The 23,752-nt window shown below is 47.0% G+C and overlaps 1 protein-coding gene across 2 annotated transcripts in view; it reads left to right on the top strand.

Moving 5' to 3' along the window:
• The first annotated feature begins 655 nt into the window (after positions 1 to 655).
• The window catches only part of smarca1 (SNF2 related chromatin remodeling ATPase 1), a 115,831-nt gene continuing 92,734 nt past the window's right edge, over positions 656 to 23,752 (top strand). The window contains exons 1-4 of one of the 2 annotated variants that reach the window (XM_072505610.1): positions 656 to 880; positions 3,122 to 3,175; positions 10,249 to 10,335; positions 11,875 to 12,041. In XM_072505610.1, coding sequence (XP_072361711.1) covers positions 833 to 880; positions 3,122 to 3,175; positions 10,249 to 10,335; positions 11,875 to 12,041 — 356 coding nt within the window. In that variant the 5' untranslated portion in view covers positions 656 to 832. The remainder of the gene's footprint in view (positions 881 to 3,121; positions 3,176 to 10,248; positions 10,336 to 11,874; positions 12,042 to 23,752) is intronic. The other variant, XM_072505611.1, reaches the window with a different exon arrangement.

Raw genomic sequence — 23,752 nt, forward strand, 5'->3', positions numbered from 1 at the left:
TAAACAAACAAAACCGGCTATCGTGGGCCATTTTCTTTATTGGCTACACTCAGTGCCGCAGGGGTATCCACAGTACGCCCGCCGCATCACCAGAGAACTATAAATTTAAAAAAATAGTCACCCTATCCAAATAAAAAAGTTTTAAAAAACATAGTTTGAATATTTTCCAAATCGGTCGACATTCTGTGACGCACGATGGTGATGGAAAGCCTACAGTCTGTGATAACCTTGCTATGTGCCAGAACATGAAGTCATGTTGTCACTGAGCAGGGCATTCTCCCAGGAGAGAGAACAGCCAGAGAGATAACACATTAAGGCGCAGTCTCCTAACATTTGTGCTCCTAACCTAAAATGAGTCTGTGGGAAACCGAACCATTATCTCCAGAAAGCAATTGTATTGGTTTGAAATATGTATCTATATAATAAAACATAGTGCTCTCTGTAGAATGAAGCTGGCAATTTACATTTGTCCGGGGGGGGGGGGGGGGAAGAGGAGGAGCGAGCTCATGCGCACTACCCAATGTGTCACAGACTGGCGAACCCGATAGTTTACGTTTGTGGGAGGTGGGAGCTTGGTCATGCGCACTACCAAAAAGTGTCACAGACTTGCCCACCCGCCCCCCCCCCCCCCCCCGTGTGGTGGAATGACAGATCTCGCGATGGTTTTTGAATGTGACAGGAGGAAGGGGGTAGCTTTAATCCCTCCAATAACACGAGCGCGTTGAAAAGAAGCCGCGTCGATGAGGGAGAGAAAAAAAATAATAATAATAAGGCCTGCAGGTTGTTGTTTTGAAAGGCGATCGGGAGAGGAGAGCCAGGCCGCTGAGCGAGAATGAGTGAGGAGAAAGCCGGCACCTCGGGCCACATCGACGCGATGGGGGTGAGTGAGTGGATGGAACGCCGGTTCATTGTCTCCAACTTTGTAGCGAGCGGCGGCCGAACGCCGGGTATCAACGTTCGGTGGCGGGAAAAGGGCCCAAGTCCGGCAGCTGGAATGGCGCAGCTTCTCCCCGCCGGCTTTATAAACACAAACAAAAGGTGCAGCTGGCACTGCACTGTGACTCTCGGTTGATTGGTGTTTTTGTTTGGGGGGCGGGGAGGAGTGTGGCAGCGTTTTTATACGGACTTTGCCACACAAACACACCGGGTGGAGGGGGGGAAAAAAAAGATCTGAGGTTCCAAGACTGTGCGCCGTTTCCCCGGCCGTCTCGGGTTGCTCCGCCGGCAGCGGGACGAGCTGCCGCAAAGCCCGGCTGCTCCAGGCCTCGCTCTCCGACGACGTTTCAACTTAACGTGTATGATAAAATGTATTGGGTGACGTTTCAACTTAACGTGTATGATGAATATGTATTGGGTGACGTTTCAACTTAACGTGTATGATGAATATATATTGGGTGACGCGCCGGGGGGGGGGGGGGGGGTGGTGGAGGAGGAGGACAGGCACCTTCTCTCCCAAAACACACACAAGTCAGCTCCGACCCTCTTCTAAACACTCCTGCAATGCTGGGCCAGGCTCGCTGCACCCCCCGCCCCATCTGCGGGAGTGCTCTCTGTACAAATCCTGCCAGCAAAAGCAGCCTGAAAAGAAGCCAGCGCACGGGACCATCTCTTGAGAGTCGCAAATTGAATTGGTACAGATGAATAAACTCAAACTCCAGTGGAAATGGAACATAAATCATCCCTTTACTCGAAAACAAATACACAGCACCTTGTCACATCTCTCAAATGTCTCCAAAATGCAAACTCCTGGAAGTAACTTGAAGTATCTTAAATGTCACTTTGCATATCGTGATAAATACTTGCCAAACAAAGGGATGAAAGTAACAAATATTGGTGTTTCTCAAATTCTGATGTGAAGATGCCGGCGTTGGACTGGGGTGGACACAGTAAGAAGTCTTACAATACCAGGTTAAAGTCCCAACAGGTTTGTTTAGAATCACTAGCTTTCGGAGCGCACCTCCTTTATCAGGTGAGTGACTTGCCTGATGAAGGAGCTGCACTCCAAAAGCTAGTGATTCGAAACAAACCTGTTGGACTTTAACCTGGTGTTGTAAGACTTCTTACTGTTTCTTAAATTACAATTGCATGTCTTTCCACAAAAGCTGAATAATTCTGCCAGAAGGGTTAGTTTGAATCGGATGAATAGCCTATTTTCGACTCAAGATTTCAATTTTATTTCCTCTAGTACAACTGAAAGAACTTCTAATAGGAGTTGCATTCAGGACCCATGATGCTATTCTCTTTATTCTCCTTTCACTTCATGTACAGGGTCAGTGCTGATTGCAATTGAGTGACATCAATCTACACAATAGAATTTTCCTGTTGCAGTGTTTTCCCTAGTTTTCTTTCTCCCATTTCACTATTGTGATTATGTTGATACCCAATCTCAAGTGTACCATCACCCAAAATGCTGAATCCAAATGGTTTTGGTTGATGCCTACTACCCAAATACTCCAGGGACCTTTTTAACACCAGGATTCTCAAATGCTTTCATGCCTTCGAGCACCTCCACATTTCTCCTGGATCCTTTGATATTTTGACTCCCCCTGCAAGGCCCTGAAACCTCTCCTGAGTACTTCAGGACCACAGGACCTACAACCCACAGCATCCCTCTCAGTTCTTTCAAATGCTCGGAGGCCTCTAACTCCTCCCAGAATTCAATGGCCTGCCCACTCCCAATGCACCAAGACTTGATGCAAGCTTCCAACACGCCTTAGTATCCCTAACCATCCTCCCAGACCCTGGCCTCCCGAGTGTGATGATATGGCAGCTGTCATCCCACCTCAAACAATTAGCAAAAATCCCAGGCCCATACTCGCTCCCTGATATTGATGTAATAATACTTGCCGCAGAACTCCTACCTTCAATTTGGAACATCTTCTTCATGAACGTCTTCATCTCATAATTTCTTTAAAAAATTAAAATCAACAACATGTTTAAGACATCTAGAGTAATCAAGGCCACCTGGGAACAATTTCCACAATATTCAGAGTATCGAGGAACCAAAGGTAAACATGCTGTGGCGATACACTCCAATTTTAATATGTAATGGATGGGTCTTGTTCTTAATTAGAGTTGTAGTTTATAGCTACTGGAGTAATAAATGGCTAATGTTTTTCAGCAACTGGATGATCAGGCTTGCCCTGGACTTAATCAAGAAACTTCAAACATGCAGGTAAATGAACAATATCTGGTTGAGATATAAACATTCTGATATAAACACAGATATTTATTATTTAATTTTAGGCGTAACTGAGGTCTCCTAAGCTTTAGATCTTTTTGTCGTCTTCAGAGGAATTAAGTTCTAAATTTTAGTTTAATCTTTGCACCCAAGTTTTGGCTGTTGACTAACTTTCGTTATAAAGTTAGGTTTTGGTTTCCTCCTTTCACTTTAGTTTTCTCAGCATTTTCTATTTTCAGTATTAATTGTTACATTCCTCTTACAACCAATGAATGTAACGAGAGATATTGAGAAACAAGCTTGGACTTTATTTATTTGTTTCCATGCCCAGAAGATGTGGACTGCTGCCTGGTACTATGTTGCTCCTACACTACTTTTAAGTTTTAATATTTCTTCCAATTATGATGTGTTGTGACGGTGTATCTACTGTATGAAGATAGAGCCAGGAATTCCTGAGGTTTGATTATTGCTAAAATTATCTCCTAGTACCAAGTTTATTAATGACTGCACGTTGAAGGGATTAGCCTATTTGCATCAGTGGAGTTCACAAATTGCCTCCTGTCTAGAATGGTAACATTTATGTTTTACCTTATTTTACAGCTGCTTTGGTCTTATTCAGTTATTCCTGTGAGATGTTTGACTTACTTGTCCTCTGTATCTGTGAGGTTTTCTATCTATTTGCATAAATATTTTGAGTTTCTCTTCCACTGCCTACCCTAGCTCCCTCAAGCTAGGTTGATAACTCCAAACTCTGCTCATTTAAAGAGCACTCAGCATAAAAATCTATTCATCAACTATCCCTGATAATCCCAGATCACTAGTGTCAGCTCTCAAATGCTCGAGTGCTGTACTTAACTGCATTAAACTATCTAGAGCTCAGAAGATTTCCCTTCAATATTGAGAGTCATGATGTGATCTGAGAATCCCAGATGGCTTACAAAGCATGAAAAAATGTTGTGTAATTTTAATGTGACTGAAGATATGTATCTGTGTTTAGAAAATCATTAAACATGAGGGCTCACTTTCAGGTTGTTACCGACCTCCTTTATGTGCTCTAGAATCTAACCGATAAATCTAAAATAGTGTATGTATTTAATTGATTTTTGGCTTAGTTGCAGCTACATGCGTTTATTTAACCCATCTACAGCAATAATATGATATCCAACTTAAGTAGCTTTTATTATGGATCAAGTTACAAAGAGCCAAATAGTACGTTACAGTCTCTTGTGTTATTTAGATGAGTCTAAGAAGGTTGATCAATATAATGAGCATGTTTCTTTTGGCCCCTTTTCCATTCTAGAGACAATTAGCAACGATACGATCTTTTACTTGGAAAATCTTTGGGCTGTTCAAAGTAGGTAATCTTGATAGGAACTAGAATTGGTTCAGTAACAAAAGAAGGTTTAATCAGAGCTGCCGAAGAGAAATGGATTTAAAGGTGCCGGATAAGCAATAGAGATTTAAAAATTGCCAGCACAGAAGTAAAAAGAGAAAATGTTGGAGTTAAACAGCTGGCCGTTTAGTTTCTTAAAAGAGAAAGTACAGGTCAACAATTCACAGGGAGAACTTTTGTTGGAACTCAGAATATTCTAACAAAGGACCTTGAGTTTTTCCCTTTCACATACTGATGGCCTATTTTTTTATTATCGGTTATATCTGTCATGCTATTTACTAAGCAGTTCTCAGCATTATATTTCTGTACAATATATAGGGCAGTGAAGGAAGGTTAGTTTCTGAAACCTTTACTGCACTTAATTTTGTTAACCTAAGCTTCCCAGTAGCTCGTTGGGTTTGCACAGTAAGTTACTGATGACGACAACACAGGAATATCTCGCGTCTGATCTCTGGGTCATTGGTAAGTTGAGTGAGCTGAACTCAGCTGGGAATGACAAAGATGGGTGAGAAAATAGTTGTGAAGAGGACGTATGAAGGGTACAAAGGGATATAGATGGTTAAGTGAGTGGGAAGTATTTTGGCAAATGGAGTATAATGTGGGGAAAATGTAAAGTTGTCCATTTTGGCAGAAAGAATAAACAATAAGCTCTTATCTACATGGTGGGAGATTGCAGAGCACTCAGGAGCAGAGGGATATGGGTGTCCTAGTGCATGGATCTCAACAGGCTATTATACAGGTACAGCAAGCAATTAGAGCTAATAGAATGTTATCGTTTATTGTGTAGGAATATGATTACTAAGGCATGGAGGTTATACTTCAGTTGGACAGGCATTGGTGAGACCACATCTGGAGTACTGTGCACAGCACTGGTCTCCTTATTTAAAGAGAGATGTAAATGTATTCAAAGCCATTCCGAGAACGTTTCCAAAACTAATACCAGGAGTGGGCACAATGTCTTATGAGGAAAGTTTGGAAAGATTAGGTTCGTAGCTACGAGAATTTAGAAGAGTAAGAATTAGGGGCAGCACGGTAGCATTGTGGATAGCACAATTGCTTCACAGCTCCAGGGTCCCAGGTTCGATTCTGGCTTGGGTCACTGTCTGTGCGGAGTCTGCACATCCTCCCCGTGTGTGCGTGGGTTTCTTCCGGGTGCTCCGGTTTCCTCCCACAGTCCAAAGCTGTGCAGGTTAGGTGGATTGGCCATGATAAATTGCCCTTAGTGTCCAAAATTGCCCCTAGTGTTGGGTGGGGTTACTGGGTTATGGGGATCGGGTGGAGGTGTTGACCTTGGGTAGGGTGCTCTTTCCAAGAGCCGGTGCAGTCTCGATGGGCCGAATGGCCTCCTTTTGCATGTTAATCTATGTTAAAGAGGCAACTTGATCGAAGCCTTTCAGATCCTGAGGGGTAATAATACGGTGTACGTGAAGAGCATGTTTCCTCTTGTAGGAGAATCTAGGACTAGGAATCACTGTTTAAAAAATAAGTCGTCATTCATTTAAGACCGAGACGAGGAGAATTATTTTCTGAGGTTCGTGGGTCAAAGAACATCGACCATACAGTGCAGAAGGAGGCCATTCGGCCCATCGAGTCTGCACCGACCCACTGAAGCCCTCACTTCCACCCTATCCCTGTAACCCAATAACCCCTCCTAATCTTTTTTGGTCACTAAGGGCAATTTATCATGGCCAATCCACCTAACCTGCACGTCTTTGGACTGTGGGAGTAAACCGGAGCACCTGGAGGAAACCCACCCACACATGGGGAGAACGTGCAGATTCCGCACAGACAGTGACCCAAGCCGGAAATCGGATCTGGGACCCTGGCGCTGTGAAGCCACAGTGTTAATCACTTGTGCTACCGTGCTGCCCACGGTAGAACAAGTCCTGGAACTCTCTTCCTCAAAAGGCAGTGGAAGCAGAATCTTTTAATGCTTAAGGCAAAGCTGGATAAATTCTTCATTAACAAGAGGGTGAAAGGTTACTGGGGGTAAGCAGGAATGTGGGGTTGAGTTATAGGCAGATCCGCCATTATCTTATTGAACAGCGGAGCAGGCTCAAGGGGCTGGGTGGCCTCCCGCTCTTAATTCGTATGTTAGGACATTCCACTGGGAAACAAATGAGTGGTTTAGAAACAGAAAATGTAATTAAATGGAACCTTTATGTTGGTGTAAGTGTGGTCATTTGAGCGACACCAGGCAATCTGGTCAGCTGAGATCCCTGAGTTTATTTTGTGTGATGTCGGACAGGAGCAGCTGGAATAGGTGCAGTGATTGGCAAATTTATTTACTCTTTTATTGTCCACCAGGATAGCAAAAGTGTTCTATTTGGGTGAGGGAGGAAGGAGGGAGTGGTGGGGGCTCCCCACTCCCCTGCCGATTAGCCATATCCCTTCTTGGGCCGGCACCTGTCATGCGAACATCCACGCCCACTGACGGATGTCCACTGTCATCAATTTTTTCCCAACTGCGCCATACCAACCACACCCTTGTCAGCAACCCTCCCACCCTTCACCCTTGAACAAAACACCAACCCCATCCCCCCATGCCTGGCTCCTGACAACTTCCCACTTCACTCCCGTTACTAGCACACCCAGCTAGCATGGTGGCCCCCACCCAAGGCCTCCAGGCACTCTACCTGTCCCATTCCCCCCCAACCATACACCTCGAAAGAGTAACAAAAGGTGCATTGCCCTCTAAGTTTCCTCATGAAAAACGTGCCCTCGGAGGGAGGGGGGGGGGGGGGGGGCGGGGGGAACACCATCAAAAACTTTTTAAAAAAACAAACTCCTCCAAAGTTCAATATCTTCTTTCTCCTCCCAGTCCATTGGCCCTCATAAACTCCTCGCCTCCTCTGGCATGCCAAAATAGTACTCTCGCCTGTGGAAAGTCACCCACAGGCAGGCCAGGTCCAATACTCTGAACTTCACCCCCCTTTTTAAAGAGGGCAGCACGGTAGCACAGTGGTTAGCACTATGGCATCACAGCGCCAGGGTCCCAAGTTCGATTTCCACTTGGGTCACTGTCTGTGTGGTGTCTGCATGTTCTCCCTGTGTCAGTGTGGGTTTCCTCCGGGAGCTCCGGTTTCCTCCCACAGTTAAAAGATGTGCATGTTAGGTGGATTGGCCATGCTAAATTGCCCTTGGTTTAGATGGGGTTGCTGGGTTACGGCAATAGGGTTGAGGTGTGGGCTTATGTAGGGTGCTCTTTCCAAGAGCCGGTGCAGACTCGATTGGCCGAATGGCCTCCTTCTGCCCTGTAGATTCTATGATTCTATGACCCAGTTGAACCCGGCCTTCCTATTCGCCAGTTCTGCGCCCAGGTGTTGGTGCACCCAGGTACACTTCCTGGGCTGCCTCACCCATCAGTGAATCTTCTCCTTGTCCAGAAAGCGATGCAACCGCACTACCATTGAACTCGGTGGTTCGCCCGCCTGCGGCATCCTCGTCAGTGCCCTGTGCACTCAGTCTACCTCCAGGGGCCAGTCAAAGGCCCCCTCCCCCATCTGCTTCTCCAGCATCTTAGCCACATACACGCCGGCCTCTGCACCTTCGATGCCTTTGGGCATCCCCACAATCCTGAGGTTTTGTCTTCTGGAGCGACAGATCCTCCAACTCCTCGTTCAACTTCATTTGGGTCTCCCGCATCACCCCCACCTCAGCCACCAATGAAGCCAACTGCTCCTCATGCTCCCCACTGCCGCATCCACTTTATGGATCGCCCAGCCCTGGGACTCCAGCCACTGCTCCACTCTTGATCCCCGACTTAATTGGCTCCACCACCTTGGCCAGGTCCTCCAGGGCTTCTTCCCTCTGCTGGCAAAATTTTTCATTGAGGAACTCTATTACTGCTCCGTGGACCACTGCGCAGGCAGAACAGCCCCCTTGCCCCCCGACATGTTTTCCTGTGGCATACCATGAAGACTCTCCTGCTCCAGCAGCTCTTTCCTTCTTGCCTCACTCTTAATCCGTGGATCCATCCACCAGCCACACCAGAGGACTAAAGCCTTCCCCAGGCACGCCTGCACTTCTTGCACTCAAATGCTTCGTCCTACAGGCAGGGAAAAGTCGCCTTGAGCGGGAGCCACCAAATGTGCGACTGCTCACTCCTTGGCCGCCACCGGAGGTAAATGTGTGGATTCTAGACAAGAATTTTGGCTTCAGTCATGAAATAATCTCAAAAACTTGCATTTAATTAGATGGCTCCAAGTTGGGCCTTTTTGTTTGGTGCAGAAATTGGGTATCTTTTTACTTTGCAATATCTCTGGAGTTCAGAAATGGTTAATCGCACAGGTACACTGAAAAGCATGGAAGGCTCAACCATTGCTGACCTACATTGCAGCAGTTTTGCTCCTTGTCACCGTGCACCATGTATGGTTTTTCAGAGCTTCTAAATGATGTCTGCTGCATAATTTTACATCAGAGGTTTTCTCAGCTGTCTTGAATTTTCCTTGCCCAGTTAGTAGCTTGAGATTATACACCTATATTAAACTGGGTAGGTTTTGGAGTCAGAATAACTTCAGCAGACTGTCAATTCTTTGCTGTCGTGGCACTTAGCGATCATTACAAGCATTGTAATGCCCATGTAAAGAAGGCCTTCAAATAATGGACACATGCCTTCCGATTTCATTTCATTTGTGCTCTATAACAGCGGTGGTGCTAGGAATGCATGTTTCTGGCATGCACAGTTGAAATAGTGTGGAATTAAAATTTAAACAAGTTGAAACCACAACCCCAAGCAAAGTAATGAAAAAATAAATGTACATCACTCACCAACAGCTGATCTTGACAAGCTGGAGCGATGCACTAGACGTGTTTCCCCACTCCTGCCCCACACAGCACCACAAGGCAGGCTCCAGGATGGAGGTGAGAAATTCCCCAATTTTAACATTGGACATGGAACATTGGACAAGGAGCCAGTGGGGTGGACAAAATGTGTGCTGCACCTAGCCTCGGTACCTCAAGAAGGGAAGGAACAAAATCAGTACAAGGTCCCTGCTCCTGATAACTACCCAGTGGTTGCGACTCTTATGACTGTTGCTCGAAGTATAAGTGCATCACAATCACAGAGGATGACATTTGTAGCTTCGATTAAGACTGTTGCAATGCTGTGGCAGAGGCTGAATTCTGATTGGAGACATTCAAAACTAGAGTTGCATGAAAGAATGAGCACTGATTTGAGAGGTGACAACACGTCGAGGGACTTTGATGAGGAAAAGGAGGTTGGAGGTGGGGCCGTATTTGCATGGCAGAAGGGTTAAGGCGGATGTTTTGAAGAAGGGGTGGTAATGGTGGTTTTGAAAGGAGGGAGACGGTATCTGAGGCGAGGGAACAATTTTCCATATTGTTAAATGTGCATGTTGTTCACAATAACATAGGGCTTATTTGTGTGAAGTTTTCAGAATATCGCAACCGGTTGGTCGTCTCCGCATAAAGCAAGTAGCAATGCCATGTGTATGATGCTCAAACTGCTCCTGGTGCCCATAGAGATGTCATTGCTCCGCCTGTTCATTTGAAATGTTTGCAGCCATGGTGTCACTTTTTGCAAGTATTGATGGGAAATGGAGTACAAATAAAACCTGTACAGCTTAGTAAACCTCTTGACTTCATGGGTTAAACTGAAGTTTCAAAATAAAAAGTGCCTTGAGACTGATTTTATGTTGTTTCCAACTTTCAGAACTATGTTTTACCGTTGCAACTTAAAATGCCTCCAAAGACCTCAAATCCAGGGAATGATGTGGATCCTGAATACGAAGAGAAAATGGTAAGAATTTGAAAGCGTAAGACCTCCATTACATATCTTCTTGTTATGTGCCAATTATTCTCAATTATCTAACTATTAAATATACCGTAGGGTATCAGCCCTGATATTTTTTTTAAAACATAAATTTAGAGTACCCAATTCATTTTTTCCAATTAAGGGGCTATTTTAGTGTGGCCAATCTACCTATCCTGCACATTTTTGGGTTGTGGGGGCGAAACCCACACAAACACGGGGAGAATGCGCAAACTCCACACGGACAGTGACCCAGAGCCGGGATCGAACCTGGGACCTTGGCGCCACGAGGCTGCAGGGCTAACCCACTGCGCCACCGTGCTACCTTTCAGCCCTGATATTTAAGGGGTTGGCGAGTGTGGAGGTCTGTGGTTTTGCAGTCAGGAAAAGGCATTTGCTTTTGTATTTAACGGCAGGACCTAATTCCTATTTTTCCAAAAGCAGCAAATCAGATTGAAAGGATGACTGGCCGACTAGTGGATAGTCCTCCATGACCAGACCACAGCCACCATGTGTAGAGGACAATGGGAGAGAGATACATCAGATTTGGCTGGGCAGTAAACAGAGAGATCGGAAGAGGAATGGAGAAGGTCACAATGGTCTAGAGAGGGGAGGAGGAGAGAGACCGTAGAGGGCTATAGAGGAGATGGGGTTGGTATTGCGGAAGCCATAGAAGATATTAGGAGGGCATCCGATCTCTCTGGGTGTTGTTGGGGAGTTCCAATCATCGGGAGATTAACCCGTTTGCTTGGAGGGCCAGTGGGAAAGCACTCCTAGTTGCAGTCTTATTCGAAATTCAAAATTGTTTAATTTGAATTATTTGTTAATTTAGAAGTTTTTTTTAGGGGGCACAAATGGCACCATGATCTTCAGTTTGAATTTCTGGCTAATAGTTTTTTTCCAACTAAATTCTGCTGTGAAATACCAGGACCTGGCTGTAATAGTATTCTGTCCCTGGTGAATAAAATTAAGTAATATTGTGTCATTTTATTTTTATTTTGTCTTCATTTATTTGTCCAGATTAATGTTTAAAAATTAACTTTGGGGATTTTTGGTTATCTTCAGGTGGGTTTGAGGATGAGGTAGCAGAGGAAGGGACGGTAGCACAGTGCTTAGCACTGTTGCTTCTCCGTTCCAAGGTCCCAGGTTCGATTCCCGGCTTGGGTCACACTGTCTGTGGAGTCTGCACGTTCTCCCTGCGTCTGCGTGGGCTTCCTCCGGGTGCTCTGGTTTCCTCCCACAGGTCCCGAAAGACGTGCTGTTATGTAATTTAGTCATTCTGAATTCTCCCTCTATGTACCTGAACAGGTGCCGGAATGTGGCGACTAGGAGCCTTCAGTAACTTAATTGCAGTATTAATGTAAGCCTACTTGTGACAATAAAGATTTAAAAAAAAAAAAAAAAATCTCCTCCATTGTCACAGGTAACAGCGGTTCCACCATACCGTTATTATTAAAGTAGGGATTGTTTATGCGAAGGAGGAATGCTTAAAATGAAAACTATATTTTTGGGATTTCTCTTCAACAGAAAATGGACCGGACCAAAAGATTCGAATTCCTTTTAAAACAGACTGAGCTGTTTGCACATTTTATCCAACCAGCTGCTCAGAAAACCCCGTCGTCTCCACTCAAGTTAAAACTGGGAAGGCCTCGAACCAAACAAGATGAAAAGCAATCACTGCTTTCAGTTGGAGAGTAAGCACTCTGTTATTGATCAAAAATCTGGCACTTTTTACAAACTTGTTCTAATTTTCTTCGCCTTTCTAATGCCTGCTCATCGTTTGAGTGACATTTTGTATCATTCACTGTTTTCTTTAATTACCAGGGTTTTTAAACCCAAGAGCAGATTCTTGTCACAAGTTGGACAAGTGACTTTTACCCTGTGCCTTCCCCTCCTCACTTTATTTTGACTGAAAGGGTTTTTTCCAATTTACATCCTAGTTCTGATCAACTGTGTCCACCTAAAGCAGTAACTCCTCTCTTTTCAATTGCTCTTCAAATTGCTGTGTATATTTCCACCAGCTCCATCAATATCTGAAAAGAGAATAGGTAGAGTAACCACAATCTTTACACAAAATTCTACTCATTTGAATGTGAAGTGTGGATGTGAAAGTGATTAACAGTTGTATTGAGGTGGAATCATAGAATTTACAGTACAGAAGTACATGGTTTGATTTTTGAAACCAGTCCAGATGGTATTTAATGATATTCATGCAGCTGCAATTTTGTTCTGAAAGGTGTTATGATCTTGTTAGGGAGCAACAACATTTTGTCCAAAGTTTGAAAACACAGGTTACCCACATGATTCCATGGTTTTAAACAAACAAAATAGACTTTACTGTACAAAGTCAGACAAGTAAAACAATTTATAAACTCTGTTTTAAACTTAGATTCATAATTAACATGACTTGCAAACTGGTCGAACACATCACGGTATACATTAAACGATGCAACCAAGACGGCTCCATGGATTTCTCAGCAACCCACCCAGACATTAGTAACCAATGTGAGTCACACAATCTCGTTAAAACTGACTCCCTCATGAGGGATTCCAAATCTTTATTTTTAAAGATCTAGCCTCTGAATTCCCTCAAAAGCCACTTCAACTAGGACCCCTCAATAATTGCTCACCTTCCGATAGCTCAGCCTCTTCTCCAGAGACTGGGTCCTATGGGATTCACATAATTGCAGCCCTCCTAATTGCTTCTAAACACTTCCACCTCTTTCGCAGACTGCTTGTTTCACCAAGATGGCACTGCCCCTGGGAATCCAGTCTGCCATCTGCACTGAACTATAAATTCCTCCCAGGGCTTCTCTGAGCCCTTACTGCCTGGCACGAAACCAGTGGCCTTCCACCGAGCCTGATCTGCCTGGAGCCTCCTAACAGCTCCCGGAGCTGCTCTGTGAGTTGCAAAGCACACCAGCTCTTAACTGCAACTAACTTCTGCACTGAATGGCTCCCAGGGTTTTTTGAGTTCTTTCCCTGAGCTTACTAACGGTGGCACCCTTTCAGTATTCTCCGCTGCTGCAGAATACTCCGATGAATTGAAACCAGTGAATGCTCTCAAACCCCACCCAACTCCATGACGACATACCTTTTCAGTGTTCATTGAATGTTCTTATACTAATTTAGCTCCAACTCCCAAAAAGAGATCTCTATCTGGACTGCACTTTTCAAGCAGTATGAACTTCACATCTCCAGTTCTCCAGCTTTGTAAGCCAACCTGCTGTTTTATGGCTCCATCTCTTCAATTGTGACACTATTAAATAAATGTGGGTAATCCTTTGAACTGCCATTTTCTTCTAGGTGTTCTTGGAATCTCTATATCCAATGGGTAAATTTTATGTCTCCTGGCTGGGTGTGCCCGACCTGGAAGTCTGTTAAATAGTGCATGATGAAGTCGGGCCACATCCCGACGTAATTGCACGATATTTTGCAAGGTGGGCACAGGCACGGATTGGCTGTGTATCTGGCGATAATCAGAGGAGTGATTAAGGGGTTTAAAATCCCAATCGATCGCAATTTAACGTTGCCCATGCTATATTAAGTGATTGATTATTTTTATTTCCAGTACGGGATAAAATGCCGCTGCTGGCTATAATGGCTGAGGAGTTCAGCTTTTGTCGAGGTGAGATGAGGTGGTGTTCTGTCGTGTGGAAAGAGTGTTTTGTATGTTGGGTTCATCAGGGTGTTGAGCTCCACGGGGTTTTCTGTTAGCTTACGCCGGAGGGTCCCTTTGTCACCCTTTGTACACGATGGAGCCTCGTTCGCCGACCTGCTGATGGGCATTGTGTAAGGAGCAACTCCTCTGAGGAGGAGTGAAGAAAGATTGAGGAGGCAATGTGGTCCGCAGGCATCCTCCTTGGGCAGAGGTCCATGCATAGGATGCTCAGGGCTATCAGGGAGGGCAAGAAGAGCTAGGGTGTACAAGCAGCAATCAAACTACCTGGACATGATCAAGGTCCAGTGCTGCAGGAGGTTCGAGCTATCAAGGGAAGCAGTCACAAGCATCTGCCAGATGGCCAGGCTTGAGATAACCTCCAATTGAGTGGGGGGTACCCAATGGCCGTTGCTCTAAAGATCACTGCACTTTATGCCTCTGGATCATTCCAGGGTGCTCTGGGTGATCTCTGTGGAGTCTCTCAGTCAGCTGCACACAGCTGTGTTGAGCTAGTAACTGATGCACTGTTCAGGTCTGTGAGCAAATTTATCCATTTCAGCACAGACCAGGTCAGCTGGACTGAAAGGGTAAGAAATTTTGTGGCCATTGCTGGGCTCCCTCGCATTTGGAGAGTGATTGGTTATACCCATGTGGCCATCAAGGCGTCAGCTGGAAGTCTTTGTGAACAGAAAGGGCTTTCGTTCGATGAACATCCAGATTGTGTGTGACCAGAGGACCCTGATTCTGCAGACGTGTGCTTGGTACCCGGGCAGCTCCATGATTCATGCATTCTGCGTCACTCACAGGTGCCCAGGCTAGATGGGCGATTGATCGACGAGGGTTATTTGCTGAAAAGGTGGCTGATGACGCCTTTCAGACGCCCAAGGGCAGACGCAGAGGAGAGATATAACCGCTGCCAGGAATCATAGAATTTACACTGCAGAAGAAGGCCAGTCGGCCCATCGGCTCTGCACAGGGTCTTGGAAAGAGTATCCTACTTAAGAACACTCCTCCACCCTATCCCGGTAACCCCACCTAACCTTTTGGACGCTAAGGGGCAATTTATCATGGGCAATCCCCCTAACCTGCACATCTTTGGACTGTGGGGGGGGGGGGGAAACTGGAGCACCCGGAGGAAACCCACAGGGAGACACGAAGAAAGTGTAAACGCCACACGGACAGTCACTCGTGGCTGGAATTGAACCCGGGTCCTTCGCATTGTGAAGCAACAGTGTGGCCGACTGTGCCGCCCATGAGAGCGATGGTGGAAAGGACCACTGGCCTGTTGAAGATGACGTTCAAATGTCTTGACCAATCCGGGGTGCCCCGCAGTACCTGCCTGAGTGAGTGTTGCTCACTGTGGCAGTCTGCTGTGCTCTTCACAATCTTGCTTTTTCCAGGGAGGAGCCTCTTGAACAGCAGGATGATGATGCAGCGATTCCAATTGCTGACATGGACACAGTCAAGGACTTCAATGCTGATACCAGGCAGCCAGAGGGAGAGGACGACGAGGATCCGTTGAGGACCCCTCCGAGGAATGGGCACACCAGGGATGCGCTGATTCTTCATATAGGCTGGTATACCCTGCCTTCCAGCAGTGCCAGTGTGCAATACCATCATCCCAGGGACATAACACTCCTCTATTCAACAATTTCAAACAAATCAGTGGCACCGAGTGCGACCCCAACTTGTGCCTAGTGAATCCTCAGCTTATGTTTTCGGTTGCTATTTCTAGGTGCATCTATTCCTCTCATTTACAGTGGCATTGGAGATTGGTTGCTATTCCCATTGTCCGGTTGGCACAGATGACCTTGGCAGTTGTCCTTCGGTCAGCAGGCCATGAGCAGGTGTTGCTGCGGGTAGGGTTCATTTGACGACATGGTCAGGCAACCCTCAGTCGCCATGGATTCCTGTGATAGGGTGGAGGGTGTCAGAGAGGCGAGAGTCTGGTGCCTCATCTGCGACTCTGTGAGAGGGGTCCACTGAGGGATGGCGGCCACCTCTGCCACCATTCTGCGGTGAGTTCACCGATGAAGGATGAGCAACCATTGGTGTTGCTGGTTGACTCGTCCCTCTCCCACACAGGCGTGACCTTCTGAGGTCATTGCTTGTTGAAGGTCTATGTACAGCCCCAGAATTGTGTCATTGCATTTGTGGAGATGCCTCTCCATGAGACTCTCCAATCTGTCAGTGGATGAGGTTGTGTGTGCGGAGCTCAGCGTTATCCCACTATTCATTAGGACTTGAGGTCTACTCATGGAGACCTCAAGCAGACCAAGGCAAGCCAGCAGCACGGTTCAATTCCCGTACTAGCCTCCCCGAACAGGCGCCGGAATGTGGTGAGTAGGGGCTTTTCATAGTAACTTCATTTGAAGCCTACTTGTGACAATAAGCAATTTTGATTTTCATGACTGAGACCATGTCATGCAGACCCTCTGGACCTCTGTCAGACCTCCCCACGCATCCCGCTGGACATCCAGCATTTCTCGCTGTATGGAAGACTCCAGAGGCTCATCATCACCCTCGGACTTAGCATGGCCCTTGTCCGCAGCAGACTTCTGATTGCTGGTGCACTGGACACCCTACCTGCGCCATCTGCCCAGGAGAGCGTGAAGTGCCCGCACCGATGTGCCCTAACAACTCTCCCGATGCGGTACTGGCGTGAATGTCTCTGTGCTGGTGCTGGGAAGTGGTATGCGTATGCATCCATCGATGTGTCGGGTGGGGTTGTCTGCTTGCTGGATGACTCTGCCGGACTGTTCATCTGAGGGATGGAAACAAAAAGGGGTTGCCATCATTAATCATATTACACAGATTGACATCTTGGTGCCTGCTGACCATCGTGGTTGGCCTTGGTTGCATTGAGGTTTTTTAGTGCCCTGTGCAAAACTGAAGTTGCTGTGATGGAGCATAGTCTCCATCACAACCTTCATCCTAGATACCTCCCGCTTCAGCCCAAAGGGCTCTTGGCAGCAGCAGCCCCGGACTTTGGGGCGCACAGGGACATGTAGTCTCAGATCGCACGTGAGACCCGCACACGATCGCAAGGATGGCCGTTCGCCTCAGTGCCCCATTCAGCACAATGCCCATTCACTATTCACCCGTGTCAAGCGCAGAAGGTCAATGAACCTTTCCTGGCACTGGATCAAGGTTTCCAGACTAGGTCATACCCACTGGCCTCTGCTGCCACCTTGCTCCATGCCTTCTTGGTGAGTTGGGGTGGCCTTCTATCCTTCGGCATCACGACATTCCTCCTGGCTGTGACTGCCTCAACTAGGACTTAGAGGCAGTCATTGGGGAAATGGGGCACTTGCACGCCGCCTGAACTCCTCTCCTGCCTGCTGTGGTCTCTTGCTGTTGCCATGGCTCGCACAGTGTTCTTCTGCATCCTGTGGAGGCCGCTTTTGAAGTTTGCAGTTGGCCACCATTGGATACTGCACCCGCTGCATGCTCGTCCCTGCTGCACCCGCTCCACCGATTTGGCAGTGTTGCAGTTAGCCGCCTATCGCGGGCAGGATTCTCCAATAATGTCCCCATGCCGGCATGAAAACCAAGCACTCCGGCGTCAACGGTCCCCGATAATGGGGAATGCTCCCCTTCCTAGGGGGCTAGGTTGGCGCTGGAGTGGTCCCCGCAGCTCCAGTCAGCGCGGAACAGCCCGCGCGAGTTCGCGCATGCGCGCTACGGCCAGCGTGATTCCACACATGCGCAGGGGTTCCCTTCTCCGCGCCGGCTCCCGGGCAATATGGCAGAGCCCTACAGAGGCCCGGCGCAGAAGAAAATAGGCCCCCATGGAACCAGCCCGCCCGCTGGTCGGTAGGCCCCGATCGTGGGCCAGGCCATCGTGGGGACGCCCCCAACGGGGTCAGATCCCCCCCGCACACCCTCCAGGATGGCCCCTGCAGACTCACCTTCCAGGTCCCGCCATGTGGGACCTGAGTAGCCCACGCCGGCGGGACTCGGCCAAACTCATCGGCCACTCGGCCCATCAGGGCCCGGAGAATCGCCGGGTGGGCCGCTGTCAACGGCCCCCGACCGGCGCGGCGGGAACCCCCGGGGATTCTCCGACCCGGTGCTGGCTCGGAGAATCCCTGCCTGCAAGTTTCAATTGGATATGGACGGGACAAGATTCCAATTCCGCCCACTGAGTGCACCCGCCAAGGGTGAAATTCTACCCAATGTTTTAGTTTTACCATTTACAACAATACTCTTCCCAGAACTAAAAATTACCTCTTTTATTTGTCACAATGGTTTTTAAAAACACACCATCAGCAACAATAAGATGGATATTTGTAGAAACATACCAGTTTTGCTGGAGGGTAAAATTGAAACAAAATCTGAACTGGATCATTGTACTTGCAGAGAGGGTGAGGCAAGAAAAGTAGCAACATTGAATTGTGGGGGGGGTATGCAGAGGATATAGAGTGCAGTCCTTGGCAGGCTTTTGTGAACTACTGAAGCCTGAAATTACTGTCTGTGGTAATAAAAGATGAATATTTTGACTGGGTTAGCGTTACTGTTAAAATTGCAGATGGAAAATTGTCTCACAAACGTGGCATATGTTTATTTTGAAATATTGCCAAAATTAGTTTAAGCACCTCAATATTTTCCCCTTATGCTATGAGACTGGTAGACTAGGTGCTGGATTTTCTCTAAGGGTTCTGGATCCCACTGCCAGGCTGAAATGTGGGTCAGAACCTGCACTGAGGGGATAACTGTCATTGTGATTTTCCCCAATTAATGTTCATATGATACTGGGGTGGGTGGGGGGTGGGGGGTGGGGGGGGGGGGGGGGGTGCTCTCCAAGCTGGAGGGTCTTGTAGCATGTAAGGGCCTGTAGGCTCCAATGGACTGTACGTAAGAGAGAAGATGCTTCAAAGTGGGGGCATCCTGCCTCCAACATTTTTAAATATAAAATTTTAAAAATGGCTTTTGCAACCTGACCACAGCTCTTGGGTGGATGGTGCAGTGGGGAATCCACACCCACAGGGCAGCCTTTGACTGCTGCTGCATCCCAGGTATACAGGGAGTGTCTAGAATGCTGGCTCCTGCAGCTTGCTTCCGGGAAGCTACCCCCCAGGAAACTAAACTGGCCCCTGCCACTTGCAGGAACCTGGAGGCCGACTGAAAAATCCCAGTCAGATCCCTTTAATTGGCCTGAAATGCCCCTCAATTAGCATTTGTGGGTGGGTAGCCTTGTCTGGCACCCCCATCCTGTCTCTGTTAAAATGGCCTAGGGTCGTGTGAAGACCGGGAACTGGCTTGTCGGCTCACAATGCTATTTTTAATTCTCCTCCGTCTCCACTCTTGGGGCACCAACATCCTGTCCTAGCTGGCTCTTTGGCATTGTTTTGATCATTCCTTTAACAGCTCATCTGATGAGAATAACCATTCCAGCCTCCAGCGCTGATTGTAGGCTAAGTGGAACAATTCTACACCGCAGTCACAAAACAGTGTCATTTGTGACTTTGATTAAGGTTGTGGGATTCGCAAAATGGGAAAGGAGTTAATGAGATCAGGTCCCAGCAGGCAGCTGATTGGGAAGATCCACAGGAGAGAAGGATAGGACTGTTGGGTTTGCTTCTCATAAAATGAGTGCCTCGGGCCCTGCAGAGAATGTCTAGAGACTTATCCAAGGATGTTGCTAGCCTGGGAAGGTGAGATGAGGAATAGTGTTGAATTTGGACAGTGTCTGGAGGGGCAAAGTATCTGAGAGGAGATAAATAAAAGACAGCATGGTCGGGTGACCAGAAGAGAAGGAGGCAGAATAGAAGAGTTAAAAGGGAAAGAAAAAATTGAGATGGAAGTAATGGAAGGGTCAAATAGTTAATGGTTAGCTGATACGTTTGGTGCTAAATGTGTGAATGTCTTATTTGTTCACCGCTTTTAGAATGGCTTTTTGCCAGTGGAAGCCCTTCGGTTTCTTGTAGTGGCTGACTTTACAATGCGTACTGCATGGAAATTTTCCCCAAAGCTGAAAACCTGATAAAAATGCTCTCTTGTCTTCATTGTTGCGGTTGAATCTGCATTGTACATTGCAGTGGATTCATTGCAGTGACCCTAAAGTTCAATAATAGCACTGTGGATTCACTGTGATTATTGAGCATTTCCAAATAAATTTCATTCTATGTATTTTGACTGTGTCAAGCTTAAGAGTTAAAATATTTGGTGACTTCTTGAACTGTAATTTTTTCCCATGCTGTTCGGTTATAGCTGACAAAATTGTACCTTTTGTAATGACTGAAAGATGGGCTCATTGGTAATACCTGCAGTAAAGGAGCAGCCTGGATAAAGCTGGCATCGATTAAAAGATTCATGGGGCATAAAATAATATGGGCAAAAGCTTCGAACTGCATAACTGAAGAGCAAAAGGTGCCAACAGTGAAGTGTCATTGTAAAGAGTAATTATAGTGTTCTTTTCTTATCCTTTCTGTCTTGGAAGCAGCAATGGGATTAAACAGGCTGTTCTGCCAAGTTACTAAGGTTTAATTGAACAGCTGCACCAGAAATGGGGTTTGACGTTGTTTTGCGTCATAGTCTTAGTATAGAATCCACGCAAAACACATGAAAATTGGGGCCTCCTCTGACCAAGTGGATAAATAAATCACCAGGTGTACCAAGGCATAGAGGCCAGAAAGTCACCTGATGTCGTTAGCAATTCACCACATGGGCTGTACTTGCGAGGTTGGAGGGTCTGGCAGCAATTGCCTTCACATTGTAAAGTTTAACCGTATGGTTTGGAACATGCTGAGCTTGCACATTGAAATGATATGGCACATAGGACGCCTTGCCAACTGGCCCATATCTGAAACCTAACAATCTCAGGAGCTGCATCATTGCAGCAGTGATTTTATTGCCAAATGGATTTTGTTTCTTTCAGTAAACCTCTCCTCGCAAAAGGTTTGGCACAATTTTTGTTCTCTCTAAAACAGTAGGTTACATTAGAAGTTGATTTTAAATTCTCCCCACCCAGGTGAGGTGTGACAATAATATCTGTGACCGCCTAGTTCACTTGCTACACCATTACGATGCACCACCGCTACAGCTGACCTGTTTGTAGCTGCATTCTACATCTAGAGTCCAAGTTCGATAACTTGCCCGAACTACATTTTAATTACAAATAATGAGTGCTCTACCCAGTCAGACCTGCCAGTAAAACTAGCAGGATTGGTAACTGAGTTCCTCCTGAAACACAATAAATGGGAGCTCTCAGCTGCAGCCAACTTGCTCACTGGATCTTTCACTGTCTAGATTTCCATGAGTGTCTCCAACTTCTAGATCCCAACTTTCACACTTTTGCTCCTTTACTACCTTTCACCCAGGTGTCCTTTTGTTTGTCATTCTTGTTTCTGGACAGGGGAAGCCTTGCAGGGAGAATACAATAAGTGAAGGGGGCTGTGTGCTGCACACGGGGCCTAATGTCAACATTGCTTTCCTCCCTAACTGAGGAGCAGTGCAGCAGGACACTGCATTTCTCTTTCAGCTCCAGTCTCCTGGACTCGGGGAGGATTGCCCTTCTTGCCAGAGGATCTCAAAAGTCACCACAGTGCAAAATATATATGCCATGGGTCCTTTCATTAAGCAGTGGAGAAGATTGGTTATGCCAATGCCTCACTGGGTAATACTCCTGGTCTCATTTGATCTTCACTAAGGGATAGTTTCTGGCTTCAGAAAATGCTCTGATTGCTTTTAATGATGAATGTAAGCTTTTAATCTTTCGGCGAACAAGTCCTGATTGACCTGGGGCGTCATTCTCCGACCCCCCGTCGGGTCGGAGAATGGCCGTTGGCCGCCGTGAATCCCGCCCCCGCTGAAGTCTCCGCTCCCGGAGATTGGGCAGGGGCGGGAATCCGGCCGTGCCGGTTGGCGGGACCGTCCGCTGGATTCTCCGGCCCGGATGGGCCGAAGTCCCGCCCAGAAATTGCCTGTCCCGCCGGCGTAAATCAAACCTGGTATTTACCGGCGGGACCAGGCGGCGTGGGCGGGCTCCGGGGTCCTGGGGGGGGGGGACGCGGGGCGATCTGACCCCGGGGGGGTGCCCCCACGGTGGCCTGGCCCGCGATCGGGGCCCACCGATCCGCGGGCGGGCCTGTGCCATGGGGGCACTCTTTCCCTTCCGCCTCCGCCACGGCCTCCACCATGGCAGAGGCGGAAGAGACTCTCCCCACTGCGCATGCGCCGGGAAACTGACAGCGGCCGCTGACGCTCCTGCGCATGCGCCGGGAAACTGACAGCGGCCGCTGACGCTCCCCGCGCATGCGCCGCATTTCCGCGCCAGCTGGCGGGGAAACCAACGCCATTTCCGCCAGCTCGCGGGGCGGAAATCCCTCCGGCGTCGGCCTAGCCCCTCAAATGTTGGGGCTAGGCCGCCAAAGATACGGAGCATTCCGCACCTTTGGGCCGGCGCGATGCCCGTCTGATTGGCGCCGGCTTTGGCGCCAGTCGGCGGACATCCCGCCGTTGGGGGAGAATTTCGCCCCTGATGTCTGCCTGAACTTTTACGATTGTTGGTGAGTTAATTTGTTCATATTGAACACTAGAGGGATCGCGTGACTTTATACAAGATATGGCATCAGTGTTGGGGATAAAATATTTGTTTAGAGCCTGGTTACATTCAGATTGATGGACTTGTGACGGGGAAAGAGTGACTATTGTGCCAGAGCCACTTTCCTGTGCCTGATGGCTAATACCTTGATTAGTTCCTGTGGGACCTAATCCACTAATAAAGCTTGATCCACTAATAAAGCTTGGAACAGAGCTTATGAGAGGGGGAAATGGTATTTTACTTGGTGAACTATTCCTACCTTTTGTGATGTCTTAATATTTTGGAGTATCTCCAGAATGTTTTGAACATTAAGATAAAATGTAATTCAATTTAAGATCATGTGGCTATTTTAATGATCATTTGACTTTGCATTGTGACAGGGCAACACTTGGGATTCATCTGATATCTACAAAAAACTAATTTTCCAGTTTCACTTAAGACTAGAAATTATTGTCTTGTTTTGTGCACCAACATGGGATCTGAATCAGAACAGCATTCCCATTACATAACTGCTGATAGCTTTTGAGTTATTGTTGTTTTTCAGTCACAGTAGTTTAGATAGTGTGCAGCAACTATTCATTCATTATGGCGCAAGAATGCTTAACTGACCAGTGACTAAACAAATTCCTGGGCTTCTCAATTAGATTCCAACTGATGGCATTTCCAAGGCTGCCTTTGAGGCAACTCTCGCACGGACTAAATGTTACTACTATCTGGAGTAAATTGCAGCACAACACAAATGTTCAATCTTAGCAGCTGGTATTCTGTCCCTATAAGGAGGTTTCTCTCATCATTAAATCTCTGCTACTTTGGTATGTGTATGAAAGCTAAAGAATGATAGTGTGCTATCTACTCTTGTTGGGCTTTCATTTTTCAATTTTTTTACAAGCAGCACAACAGTCTTGCCCGTTTATATTCACAAGTCCTGCGAAGTTAAATTTTGGTCAGAAAGGAAGTAGGGCTAATTAGCTACATTCAAATAAACTGGCGCAATGACATTTGCCTTTCGGTTTCTTGTGACATGCGATTAAGAGACCACATCCAGCATCAGCAATGTCTTGATGATGTTTTTATGTGTATTCTCAACACTTGGGGGTGGTATTTAATGGAGGTGATGGGGAGTCTCAGCCGCCGACTGGAGAATTGGCGGGAGCCCCGCATTGCCTCCTTTGTAGAAAGCATGCCACATTAAGCGCCAA

Source organism: Scyliorhinus torazame, chromosome 5, assembly GCF_047496885.1.
Source record: "Scyliorhinus torazame isolate Kashiwa2021f chromosome 5, sScyTor2.1, whole genome shotgun sequence".
NCBI lineage: Eukaryota > Metazoa > Chordata > Chondrichthyes > Carcharhiniformes > Scyliorhinidae > Scyliorhinus > Scyliorhinus torazame.